The following is a 13,944-nucleotide window of genomic DNA, read 5'->3' as shown; positions in this document are numbered from 1 at the left end:
TGCCAGGTTCTCTTCTATCTCCACACAATGTAGAACTTTTTCCAGTTCATGACGAGATGCAGCAAGCAGTGAGAAATGTTTTCAAGAGATAAATAATCTTAGGTGCAAAACATGCTTTATTATTTTATATTTTGCCAGTAACACATTCCTCCTCCTTTAAGGTATCTTGAGATTTGCTGGTACAGCAAGTGGTAAACACATGGACTGCTGTCCATGCAAATGTGTTATGTGTTAGCAGGCAAACACCAATTGACACTATTTTAAGAATATGTTTGGTGTCCTGATACAGAGTAGCATTTGAGTACATGAGAAGTCATATATATATAAACCCTCAGTTTGTGGTTGCCCTTGTCAAGTTTTCACAGGCTTCAGGCAGTGCCATGTGCTCCACAAGGGCACTGCACAAAGTCTCTTGAGATATTCTGAAAGAGCAAATCTGCTACCATTCTGTACTATGTGACCTGAATGGATTATCACACTGGTATCATACCTACATATAGATCACATTGCTATTGCAGCTACAGATAGTTCTTATGAAAACTAAAAGTGCTTCCTCAATAGTCTGAAGTCTGTCCTGTATCAAATTGTGCATTTGCAAGTTCTTAAAGACCATTTTTTTCACTGAAGCTACCATAACAGGGATGACATATATGGATATGCTGCAAGAATGACTCTACCCAATTAGAAGGTGAACCTGAAAACTTTACTTGGCAACAAGATGGAGCCCCATACCATTGCCATCTCTTTGTTCAAGGGTGACTGAGGGTTAAAGTTCCTGACCGTTGGATTGGTTGTAAACAGTCAGTACGACAAAGGTCTGTTCCACTGGCCTCCATGTTCACCTGACCTCACACTGTGTGACCTTTTCCTTTGGGTCTTTATAAATGATCATGACTACATTCTGCTCCTACCTAATGATTTGCCAGTGTAGAGACACAGTACGGAAGCACCTATTGCTCCCGTTACTCTGGGCTTGTTAAGCACATAAGAACTGGATTGTATATTGGATGTGTGCCACATAACTAAAGGTGCACACAGTGAACATTTGTAATAAAAATTATGTTAGTTAGCTTTGGTTGGGAGGGGGAGGGATAGCAGGGTAGGGATGTGGGACAGTGAAGTGCTGCTGGGAAGCACACAAGAACGAAGTGGAAAGAGGGTAGGCCAGTTAGGTGCAGTTGGGAGGTTAGACAGAGGGCAGAGGAGAGTAAGGGAGGGGGGGGGGGGGGACGCCACAAAAGGAGAGAAGTAAAAAGACTGGGTGCATTGTGTATGCTGGAATGGGAACAGGGAAGGGGCTGGATGGGTGAGAAAAATGACTAACAGAGGTTGAGACCAGGAGGGTTACAGGAACATAGAATATATTGCAGGGAAAGTTCCCACCTGCACAATTCAGAAAAGCTGGTGTTGGTAGGAAGGATTCACATGGCACAGGCTGTGAAGCAGTCATTGAAATGAAGGATGTCATGTTGGACAGAATGCTCAGCAACAGGGTGGCCCACTTGTTTCTTGGCCACAGTTGCCATTCATGCAGACAACTTGTTGGTTGTCGTGGCCACATAGAATGCTGTGCGTTACTGGTTTGACAGGTAGCCCTGCCTTTGATGGGATAGGTGATGTTTGTGACTGGACTGGAGTATGTAGCTCCACCACTGTTGTTTGGAACCACAAGGATTACCTGGCGGAAGGACCCTGCCAGCTCTCAGATACATCCACTTACAAACCTTGCCACAGCGACCCCATTCCAGAAATCCAGCAGGATCTTCAGTCCCTCCTCAAATCCTTAGGCTTATCCCAGAACCTCTCCCTGAAGTCCACTTCTCTGATCACCCCTACCAATCCGCACACTCCTACCTTCTAGATGCTTCCTAAAATCCATAAACCCAACCACCCAGGATGGCCCATTGTGGCCAGTTGCCGTGCCACCACTGAGAGAATCTCTGCTCGCAGGATCAATATCTTCAGCCTATTACCTGGAACCTACTCTCCTATATAAAAGATACCAAAAATTTCCTCCACCAACTCTCCACAGTTCCTGTCCCTTTACCACATGGTGCCCTGTTCGTCACTATTGATGCCACCTCCTTTTACACCAACATGCCTAATGCCCATGGCCTTACCACTGTTGAACATTAAATTTCCTAAAGCCCGTGGATTCCAAACCAACAACTTCCTTCATAGTTACCATGTCAAACTATGAGGTGCTATCCGAAATTTTCGGGACTGGTGCTGCCATCTGTTGAAAACCTTACCTCTGGACTAATGGTCACCATCACTTTCGAAGTAGTTCCCACCCACACATACACAACAGTCCCAGCACTTCTGCCCATGGTCAAACATTTTCTGAAAATCCTGTTCTTTGAGGGTGTTTATCACTGCCAGCAATGCTTCTTGAAACTTCTCTAGAGTGTCGAACCGACAGCGTTTCTACTTGAGTTTCAGTTTTGGGAATAGCGCAAAGCCGCAAGGTGCCACATCTGGCAAGTACGGTGGGTGGGATACAACTGCCATGTAGTTTTTTGCAAAAAGGTCCTGGTGAGCAAGGACGTGTGACAGGGCGCGTTGTTGTGATGCACCAGTCAGTTTCCTTGACCCCAAAGTTCAGGCTGTTGTCGCTGTGCAGAGACATCACAAAACATCACAGTAGTACATGGAATTCACTGTTTGGTTGGGTGGGACAAAGTCTTTGTGCACAATTCCATTGGCATAAAAGAAAATGATGATCTTGCTTTTCACTTTGCTTTTCACCTGTCTTGCTTTTTTTTTGGGTCTAGGAGAGCCTGGGCTCTTCCTCTGGGACAACTGTTACTTTGTCTCTGGGTCATAACCATAAATCCAGCTCTTGTCATGATAACCCGTGACAAGAAGGTGGGATCATCAGAGATTTGCACAAAATTTGATACACATGCACTGTTCTGTTTGTGGATCCATCGTAAAATCACCACACAACAAATACAGAGTATTACGCAAATCACTGTGGACACACAACACATCCTCCCAGCTGAAAGCCACTCTGCACACTGACTCATCAGATATGCAGCTCTTGCCACCTAGTGGTGCAAAGATCTAATACTCCTACTTTCCAGATGGCAGCACCAGTCCCGAAAATTTTGGATTCCACCTCGTGTATCCTCACCCACAATTAATTCTCCTTTGAAGGCATTACCTACAACTAAATCTGGAGTGTGGCTATGGGAACCCACATACCACCATCCTATGCTAACCTATTCATGGATCATCTAGAGGAATCCTTCCTAAACACCCAGAACCCTAAACCCCTCACCTGGTTTGGATTCACTGATGACCTCAACTGCTTCTCCCCCATTTGCTTCACCTGGCTCTACTCAATCCAACAAACCACCTTCCTAGATGTTGACCTCCACCTCAAAGATGGCTACATCAGTACCTCTGTCCATATCAGTCCTACTAACCACATACAACACCTCCACTTTAATAGCTGCCACCCACATTCCATGCCAAGAAGTCCCTTTCATACAGCCTAGCCACCCATGGTCGTCGTTGCATCTGCAGTGACGTGCGGTCCCTCTCGAAATATACCGAGGGTCTCACTGAAGCCTTCACAGACCATAATTATCCTTCTAATAATTTCCGGGTATGCAGCCGGATCCCGTCGACATTCTGCCACGATATTTCGGCCCAGAGACGTCCGGCCATCATCAGGTGAGTACACAACTACTGAAGAGCCCAGGTGCAGTCGCGGTATTTATGCCGAATCTCGCGCATGCGAAATGTACTGGCATCCTACAGTGTATGCGTCAGGTGTTGACATGCGCAGCATAGCCGAGTTGTACGTGCTGCACTCGGTGGTGAAAAAAAGGTTCATCGAGTCATTAAGTATCGAATGACACTGTCGATTCCACTGTGATTGTATAATTTTAATAACAGGATTCCAATTTTTATCCAGCTGAAAGCCGTTGTCACGATTTATAAGATTATTGGCAAGACGTATTTCCACTGATTCCTTGATTACGGAATCCCAAAAACCGGAAACCGGGGCTAAAATTTTTGTTCCATTGTATTCCATTGAATGTCCCAATGAAATACAGTGCTCTGCTACTGCCGATTTTGACGGTTGCTGCAGACGGGTGTATCTTTCATGTTCTATACATCGTTCATGGACAGTTCTTGTCGTCTGGCCAATATATGCAGAGCCACATTCACAGGGAATTTTGTAGACGCCTGCTTTCTTCAGTTGTAAATCATCTTTAACGGATCCAACCAGGGCCCGGTTCTTTGCTGGTGGACGGAAGATAACCTTGATTTTATTTTTCTTCAGTAATCGGCCTATTTTCGAAGACACATTCCCGGCGTATGGAAGGAACGCAGTTGATTTAAAGTCGTCATCTGCGTCCTCAGTGCGTTGCTTCTTGTTATGATAGTTGCGCATGGCCTTCCTTATTTGGCGAGAAGTGTAGCCATTCTCTTTGAAAACCTTCTCCAAGTGTTCTAATTCTGCGTGGAGGTTCTCATCATCTGATATTATATGCGCTCGATGTATTAAGGTACTGAGAACACCGGCTGTTTGTGCTGGGTGATGGCAGCTTCACGCCTGGAGATACAGATCTGTGTGAGTCGGTTTCCTGTACACAGAATGTCCTAATGACCCATCAATTTTACGGCGTACTAGCACGTCTAGAAATGGTAAAGTGCCCTCTTTTTCAATCTCCATTGTAAATTTGATGTTCTCATGTAATGAGTTTAAGTGATGAAGGAATTTCTCCAGTTCCTGTCTGCCATGAGGCCATACAGCAAAAGTATCATCTACGTACCGCCAGAAGACCGTAGGCTTTAAAACAGCAGACTCAAGTGCTTTCTCCTCAAAGTCCTCCATAAAGAGATTAGCTACCACAGGCGACAAGGGGCTCCCCATGGCGACGCCGTCTGTTTGTTCAAAGAATTCGTCATTGAATAAAAAGTACGTTGAGGAGAGTATATGTTCAGACAAGGCCGTCATTTCTGCACTGAATAAGTTACCAATAAGATGTAATGATTCCAGTAAAGGCACTTTGGTAAAAAGTGAGACCACATCAAAGCTGACTAATAAATCCGAGCTGCTAAGCTTAACTTCCTTCAAGCGACTGACAAAATCCTCAGAATTACGTATATGGTGGCAACACTTACCCACATACGGCTTTAGTAATGAGGCCAGATATTTTGCTGTAAAATAGGTCACAGCACCAATATTACTCACTATTAATCGTAGTGGGGCACCATCCTTGTGTATCTTCGGAAGACCGTAGAGTCTTCGTGGTACTGCATTGTGTGGTCTCAATCTCTTGATAACTTGTTCAGGTAGAGAACAGTCGTTCAAAAGGGTAGTAGTTTTCCTTGATATTCAGCTTGTTGGGTCCTTTTCAATTCTACAGTACATAGAATCATTTAGCTGACAATATAGCTTCTCGTTGTAGGCTTCCCTTGTCAGAAGAACTGTGGCGTTACCCTTATCCGCAGGCAGTACGACCGTGCTAGTATCTTCTCTCAGGCTGCGGAGAGCAGCTCTTTCAGCTGGCGAGATGTTACTCTGTTGTGGCGCACATTTCAACAATGTTCGGCAAGATTCACGTCGAATTTCGTCTGCAGAATCCACAGGGAGACGTCTAATGGCTTCCTCAATGGAACTGATTTATTTACATCTGAAGATTGCAGCAAGATGTTCTTCCCTTAGTTGGGACTGGATTGACGGTGTATCCTGGGCCAAGGCAGACTGGGCTCACAGGGACAGTACGAACAGGCAAAGTGCGAAGTTTAGCCAACTCGTAACATGAAAGCCGCAAGAAGCTATCTCTGGACAATCCGTGGTGAACCTCACGGAGAAATCTTTTGATGATGTGACGATGTCAGTGCTTGCGAAAGGTTTAAACTTCGCTCCTACACCTGCCTCACTGCCTTTAACGGATTTCATCAGTTCCATTGAGGAAGCCATTAGACGTCTCCCTGTGGATTCTGCAGACGAAATTCGACATGAATCTTGCCGAACGTTGTTGAAATGTGCGCCACAACGGAGTAACATCTCGCCAGCTGAAAGAGCTGCTCTCCGCAGCCTGAGAGAAGATACTAGCACGGTCGTACTGCCTGCGGATAAGGGTAACGCCACAGTTCTTCTGCCAAGAGAAGCCTACAACGAGAAGCTACATTGTCAGCTAAATGATTCTACGTACTGTAGAATTGAAAAGGACCCAACAAGCCGAATATCAAGGAAAACTACTACCCTTTTGAACGACTGTTCTCTACCTGAACAAGTTATCAAGAGATTGAGACCACACAATGCAGTACCACGAAGACTCTACGGTCTTCCGAAGATACACAAGGATGGTGCCCCACTACGATTAATAGTGAGTAATATTGGTGCTGCGACCTATTTTACAGCAAAATATCTGGCCTCATTACTAAAGCTGTATGTGGGTAAGTGTTGCCACCATATACGTAATTCTGAGGATTTTGTCAGTCACTTGAAGGAAGTTAAGCTTAGCAGCTCGGATTTATTAGTCAGCTTTGATGTGGTCTCACTTTTTACCAAAGTGCCTTTAATGGAATCATTACATCTTATTGGTAACTTATTCAGTGCAGAAATGACGGCTTTGTTTGAACATATACTCTCCTCAACGTACTTTTTATTCAATGACGAATTCTTTGAACAAACAGACGGCGTCGCCATGAGGAGCCCTTTGTCGCCTGTGGTAGCTAATCTCTTTATGGAGGACTTTGAGGAGAAAGCACTTGAGTCTGCTGTTTTAAAGCCTACGGTCTTCTGGCGGTACGGTCTTCTGGCGGTACGTAGATGATACTTTTGCTGTATGGCCTCATGGCAGACAGGAACTGGAGAAATTCCTTCATCACTTAAACTCATTACATGAGAACATCAAATTTACAATGAAGATTGAAAAAGAGGGCACTTTACCATTTCTAGACGTGCTAGTACGCCATAAAATTGATGGGTCATTAGGACATTCTGTGTACAGGAAACCGACTCACACAGATCTGTATCTCCAGGCGTGAAGCTGCCATCACCCAGCACAAACAGCCGGTGTTCTCAGTACCTTAATACATCGAGCGCATATAATATCGGATGATGAGAACCTCCACGCAGAATTAGAACACTTGGAGAAGGTTTTCAAAGAGAATGGCTACACTTCTCGCCAAATAAGGAAGGCCATGCACAACTATCATAACAAGAAGCAACGCACTGAGGACGCAGATGACGACTTTAAATCAACTGCGTTCCTTCCATACGCCGGGAATGTGTCTTCGAAAATAGGCCGATTACTGAAGAAAAATAAAATCAAGGTTATCTTCCGTCCACCAGCAAAGAACCGGGCCCTGGTTGGATCCGTTAAAGATGATTTACAACTGAAGAAAGCAGGCGTCTACAAAATTCCCTGTGAATGTGGCTCTGCATATATTGGCCAGACGACAAGAACTGTCCATGAACGATGTATAGAACATGAAAGATACACCCGTCTGCGGCAACCGTCAAAATCGGCAGTAGCAGAGCACTGTATTTCATTGGGACATTCAATGGAATACAATGGAACAAAAATTTTAGCCCCGGTTTCCGGTTTTTGGGATTCCGTAATCAAGGAATCAGTGGAAATACGTCTTGCCAATAATCTTATAAATCGTGACAACGGCTTTCAGCTGGATAAAAATTGGAATCCTGTTATTAAAATTATACAATCATAGCGGAATCGACAGTGTCATTCGATACTCAATGACTAGATGAACCTTTTTTTTTCACCACCGAGGGCAGCAAGTACAACTCAGCTATGTTGCGCATGTCAACACCTGACGCATGCGCTGTAGGATGCCAGTACATTTCGCATGTGCGAGATTCGGCATAAATACCGCGACTGCACCTGGGCTCTTCAGTAGTTGTGTACTCACCTGATGATGGCCGGACGTCTCTGGGCCGAAATATCGTGGCAGAATGTCGACGGGATCCGGCTGCATACCCGGAAATTATTAGAAGAAGAAATACGCTGGGAAAATTTCAGAAGTCACATAATTATCCTCACAATTTTGTACCAAAACAAATCTCCCATGCCTTATCTTTCCAGACGTTCACAACCTCCCAGAGTCTCACTGTCTGGCCACAGAGGAGCATTCCCCTTGTAACTACCACCCAGGAATGGAGCAACTGAATTACATTCTCTGCCAGGGTTTCAACTACCTCTTGTCATGCCCTGAAATGAGATATGTCCTGACCACTATCCTTCCCACCCTCGCACAGTGGTATTCCGCTGTCCACCGAACCTACAAAATATACTTGTCCATCCCTACACAACCCCTGCTTCAAAACCCTTACCTCATGGCTCATATCCCTGTAATAGACCTGAATGCAAGTCATGTCCCATACATCCTCCCACCACCACCTACTTCATCTGGTCACAAGCATCACCAATCCCACCAAAGGCAGGGCTACCTCTCAAACCAGTCATGTAATCTACAAGCTAAGCTGCAACCACTGTGCTGCATTCTAAGTAGGCATGACAACCAACAAGCTGTCTGTCTGTATGAATGGCAACTGTGACCAAGAAACAAGCACCTTGTTGCTGAGCATGTTGCCAAATATGACATCCTTCATTTCAATGACTGCTTCACAGCCTGTGCCTGTGCCATCAACACCAGATTTTCTGGATTTTGCAGGTGGGAACTTTCCCTGCAATATGTCCTATGTTCATGTAACCCTCCTGGCCTCAAACTTTGTTAGTCATTTTTGTCTCCCATGCAGCCCCTTCCCTGTTCCCATTCCACCAAGACACCCAATCTTTTTACTTCTCTCCTTTTCCACTACCCCCCCCCCCCCTCCCCTCCTCTTCCCCTGCCATATGTGTAACCTCCCAACTGCACCTAACAGCCCTACCCTCTCCACCTCATCCTTACTTGCTCCCCAGCAGCACTTCACTGTTCCCGACCCCTACCCTGCCTACCCCTACCCCTATCCCTCCCTCTCCCCACCCCAGCCTCCTCCTTACCCTCACCCAGTTGCCACTCCCATCATGCACTGCTGCCATAGGCTGGAATCAGGTGTGTGTGTGTGTGTGTGTGTGTGTGTGTGTGTGTGTGTGTCTGTGACTGTCATCTATTTTCGACAAGAGCCTTGTTGGCCGAAAGCTTATATTGTGGCAGTCTTTTGTTGTGTCTAACTGCGACTCAGCATCTCCGCTATGTGGTGAGTCGCAACTTTCCTTTTCATAATATTGCTACAGGATAGTTATTTAGTTAGCAACTTTTTCCCCATTTAGACAATTTGATGATGCCTAACTGTGGTGAAACATGTTATTTTTAAATAAAAATAACTTTGCAGCTGTTTTTCAATATAACCATGAAAACCAGTTGATGTATCAATGAACCAGCAGTGAAGTGGAATGAATACTATATTTACAGGATATCCAGTGAAGGAGTCCATGATTTCAAAATTAAATATCTTTGAAACTAAGATCAATAGATGAGTGCAACAAAAGGTATATTTTTTGGGAAAGCTGTGTATAGAAGTTTTGAAATAGTTCAAAAAGCTGCTGACAGATGGTGCTGTATCCTGTGCAGCTTGTACATTATCAGTGTGCATAATGAAACTCATCACATCACAATTTTTTCAAAATATCCACCACAAAGAGTAGGGAGGTGGAGCAAATGGACAATGAAGTTTTCCACCACATCCTGTAGTGTCTCAATGGAAATGGCCTCAGATGCAACAGAGATCACCAATTCATGCTCATTCATCGTGTTGGGATGGTTCCAGTAGAGTGTGTCTTTCTGTGTGCCCACAAAATGTAGTCACAAGGAGTCAGATTGGATGAATGTGGAGGCAAATCCATCACTGCACCAGTAAATTTGCAATAATCCAACACAGTGAGTCTGTTGCCAAAGTATTAATCAAGAAAGTGTAATTCCTGTTTGGTGTGATGTTGTCTGGCTCCATATTGCTTAAACTAATTGGGGCCCGGTTGGTCTTCCAGCGCTAGCTCTGTGGTGAGAAACTGTTCCAAAATGACAATTAATATTCTCTATTGAGAGTTTCTTGCTTGACAAAAGGGCAAAAATGCTTCTGCTGTGTACCACAGCCCAAACAGTAACTATGGGAAGAACAGTGGCTTCATTTCACACAAATGGGGATTTTTGGAACACCATAACTTTTGTTTATTCACAAACTCATTCAGGTGGAAGTGTGCTTCATCTGTGAGCCACATGAAGTCAACAGCAAATTCTTCATTATTAATCATTGTGAGAATCTGGTTCGCAAAGTCACCCCTTTGCACACAGGTATAGCCTGGTGGCTTTGGATTTCGAATGGAAACATGAGTAACGTAAGTCTCAGAATTTGCTGGGTGCTGGAACGCTTCAAACCAGTCTCTGCTGCAATTCTTCAAATGGATTTCCATGAATTTTGCTGAATATTTCCAGAAACCGTGGCGACATTTTCAGGAGTAACTACAGAGATCATCAGCCACACTGCCTGTCTGGTGAAATTTGCTGAAGAACTCGCAAATGGTCTTGGAACATTAAATCGCATTTCAAAGCTGTGCCTTATTCCACAGGACTGCATTCTAACCTGTGGTATTCCACTACCACAGAAACACATTGTTCAATGGAATACATGATTTCAACCTCTTCTTTCAGTGTGCTAACCTCCTGCCACATTTCAGCAGTGGAACTGATTGCTTTGACTTGCAGCACACTATTTATAGGCACTGTGTATTTTGAAACGTCTGTATAAAATTCCTACAGCTTTCACAATAACGATACCATTTATTACACTCATCTATTCATCTTAGTTTTTGAGATATTTATTTTGAAATCAGAGACTCCTCTGCTGGACACCCTGCTGTCAAAAAATCATGATTTCACTATTATTAGGTACATGCCAAATATCAAATTACACACTTCTACATATTTTACAGGCATGGAATGTTAACTGGGAAGTTAAACACATGATGGTCCAGTTTGAAGAGGAAAACATTATTTTCAGTTGTCTCTCAGCTGACTGCAAAGTTATCCATGAATTCATTGGAGGATATATATTTTTGTCTATGAGATCCAAGGAAGCAAATCAGACACTCAATGAAGAAATGTTCCACAAATTGACTGGTGGGTGGGTCTGAGTCGCCAACTAGAACATTTTTTTACGTAAATGCAAGACACAAGTAAACATGCAACAAGGTGCCTTCTACAACTGTGAACATATATATGATCAAAGTTGAAATAAGACATTTAATATGAGCTTTGGCAACATTATTTTTAAAAGAGAAGTATTTTTAATGTTTGAAAATTTTGAAGTTTAAATAAAGTTTACTGTAACAAAGAGCAATAATATATTTCAAATTGTTGGATGTTCATCAGGCTGGTTTTTTTAAATGAGACTTGCCATTATTATATTGTAATGTTGGCTTCATGTTTTTTCTTGTTGTTGCATTAGGTTTGGTTTAAGAATCTGATATAAAATCAGCTACAAGAGCTTACTAACCAAATAAGATTCAGTCTCAAATTGGTGATACAGCTAGGAAGTAACTGCAAATATGTTTATTTGTTTAATGAAATTTCTTAAGAGAGAGAGAGAGAGAGAGAGAGAGAGAGAGAGAGAGAGCGGTGCTTGTGTTGCAACAACCTCATAATAAAAAATAAAATGAACAGTTTCCTTAGTAATGTGTTATATCCAGTGATAGGTGAAATTGACTCCATAGGACAGTTGTTTTCAGTGTTTGTCACATTCAGTGATCAGCCAGTGACTATTGTTCTCCTATATTCACGAGCTGTGTGTAGCAATATTTATGGTAGTTACCATTATGATTCTGTAACTCAGAAGATTTCCTGATAAAAAGTCTACAAATGAGGTTTGATGTAAGATTTACCTAGAATCGAAAATGTATTTTTTTTCTCTGTTCACCAGAGAATTTATGGTCCTGTGAAAGATTATGGACAAAACATTTTCATTAATTTCATCAGTTCATTTTGTAATGTATTATGCAAATGAATTGTAAAAGAAAAGGATGGGATGAGTCAAAGATGTTGTATTTGGAGATTCATAAGATATTTTAGGTTCTGTGGCTTGGATTTTGCTTTTTAATTACTGTTTATCTTAGTTTCACGCCTTTAACAAAAGAACAGACCAAGCACCCTGATTCTGAAGACCAGTATAAGACATGTCAAATGTTGTCATACAACACTTTGTTCGAAGTACACTTCATTTAAACTGACAATGGTCACTAACGACATTTCAGTGGGATTACTGCAATTAGGCATCAATAATGAAATAGAACCTAGTAAAGCAAACACAGAACCTGAAATGCAATGTGTATGAGTAAACAAATTATCTAAGTGTAATCACCTTTTCATTACACAGAAAATTTTCTCTGTCAGTAATGTCATTCCCATCCAGTATCCACAGGTAATGCACAAGAATATTTCTAAATTTGGTGACAGTTGTTTACAGTCATTACTTGGAAAATACATTATTTCATTCAAAGTTCTTAATTTTCTAATAATAAATGCAATAATAATAAAATAACTTAATGTATAAGAGTTTGATAATGTTATGAGCAAAACCTGTAAATGATAACATCAATTCCCGGAAATGATTATAGTGAATTATAATGAAAGAGATATTCTGATTAATTGTATTAGTGAACAGTGTTTATATGTAAATATATTTAACATATTGTAACATAAATTTGAAGTAAATTGTTATTTATATTCGTTAGATTTTGGTGTATACCTGTTAAAATATGGCATTTTATATTCCTGTTAATGTAACTGTTACAATTGTAAGTACTTGGAACATAAATAAAAAAATGTACACATGAAAGAGCATCATGTATGGTAACAGTGAGAATGGAAGCAACAGAAATAATTACTTAGCATTTGTGTGTAAATGTAAACAGTAGTAAGATTCCTCTATATACTGAGCTGACATCCACTTCTCGAAGACCATTTAAGTGTACTTATACAGAGACCAAAGAGGCAAAATGTAAATGGAACAGTATTTTGTGATGTTACAGCACTTTTGAATAAAGCCTAATAACAACAGTTTAGCTGGCCAGTTTTTCAGTTGCAATGATTTTGATAAAACCTCCATGTCAGACACTAAAATCAAGGTTAAAATTTATAATTAACATGTAATCAAATTTATAATTAACATGTAATCAAGTAGGATGGTAGCTGTATGTAACAAAAAGTGCAAAAATGGGTTGGAACATCAATGTACTCTGTTTTTTCAGTTCTGGAAATTCGAAGGTTCTATAATTCGAAAAATTTTGATAAATGTTGCAAAAATTGTGACAGTAGCATTTGATGATGTAATTAATGGTGCACTAACTCAGATGTGATTGTAATGTTCCCCAAAAAGAAATTCTATAAGCAGTTCTTAGCTTTATGTTCTACATTTCGAATGATATTACTGTTATCCAGTTTAAGCAGTGTGCCTTATAGTTGAAAGAGCACTGATTTCCTTCAGGAATTATGCTTCATTTTCCAGTTATTTGGAAGAACTGTTGTTGGCTTCAGCTCAGTACTTTTGTGACAAACAGTTTAATCATGCAAGTGTGAGAATAACTGCCAAGTACAACACCGATATAAGCTGAATGTGGGCACCACGAAAGTTCATCAGAGATGGGTGAATCTCCAAGTCTTCGCCAATATGTGCTAGTGTAAGTTCATGCTCAGACTGTCATCAAAGTACTGTTAGCACACATGTGGGGGAAATGGACAGAGGGACATTACATTTATCTTCAATGAGCAATCAGATACCATAACATTCAACATTATGTCACAATTTCTAGCCAGTACTTACCTCTAGGAGGTGAAATACATTGCTAGACAAAAAATGTGAAGCACCCAGAAGACACGGTTAGATGCCAATGTAACTTCTCATGGGTACACAGCATTGTTGGCTACAAAACGATTAGAGTTGCAATTCTCTGTGACAGGTAG

At 41.8% G+C, this 13,944-nt stretch overlaps 1 protein-coding gene across 1 annotated transcript in view; it reads left to right on the top strand.

Annotated features, from left to right (window-relative positions):
- LOC126480807 (unc-112-related protein-like) overlaps nt 1–13,041 on the top strand; it is a 606,017-nt gene extending 592,976 nt beyond the window's left edge. The window contains exon 10 of the mRNA XM_050104130.1: nt 10,920–13,041. Within this exon, the coding sequence (XP_049960087.1) occupies nt 10,920–11,120 (201 nt within the window). The 3' untranslated portion in view covers nt 11,121–13,041. The remainder of the gene's footprint in view (nt 1–10,919) is intronic.
- Nucleotides 13,042–13,944: the final 903 nt, after the last annotated feature.

Source organism: Schistocerca serialis, chromosome 5, assembly GCF_023864345.2.
Source record: "Schistocerca serialis cubense isolate TAMUIC-IGC-003099 chromosome 5, iqSchSeri2.2, whole genome shotgun sequence".
Lineage (NCBI taxonomy): Eukaryota > Metazoa > Arthropoda > Insecta > Orthoptera > Acrididae > Schistocerca > Schistocerca serialis.
The sequence above is the reverse complement of the archived record's forward strand: the minus strand, read 5'-3'. Positions and strand labels throughout refer to the sequence as shown.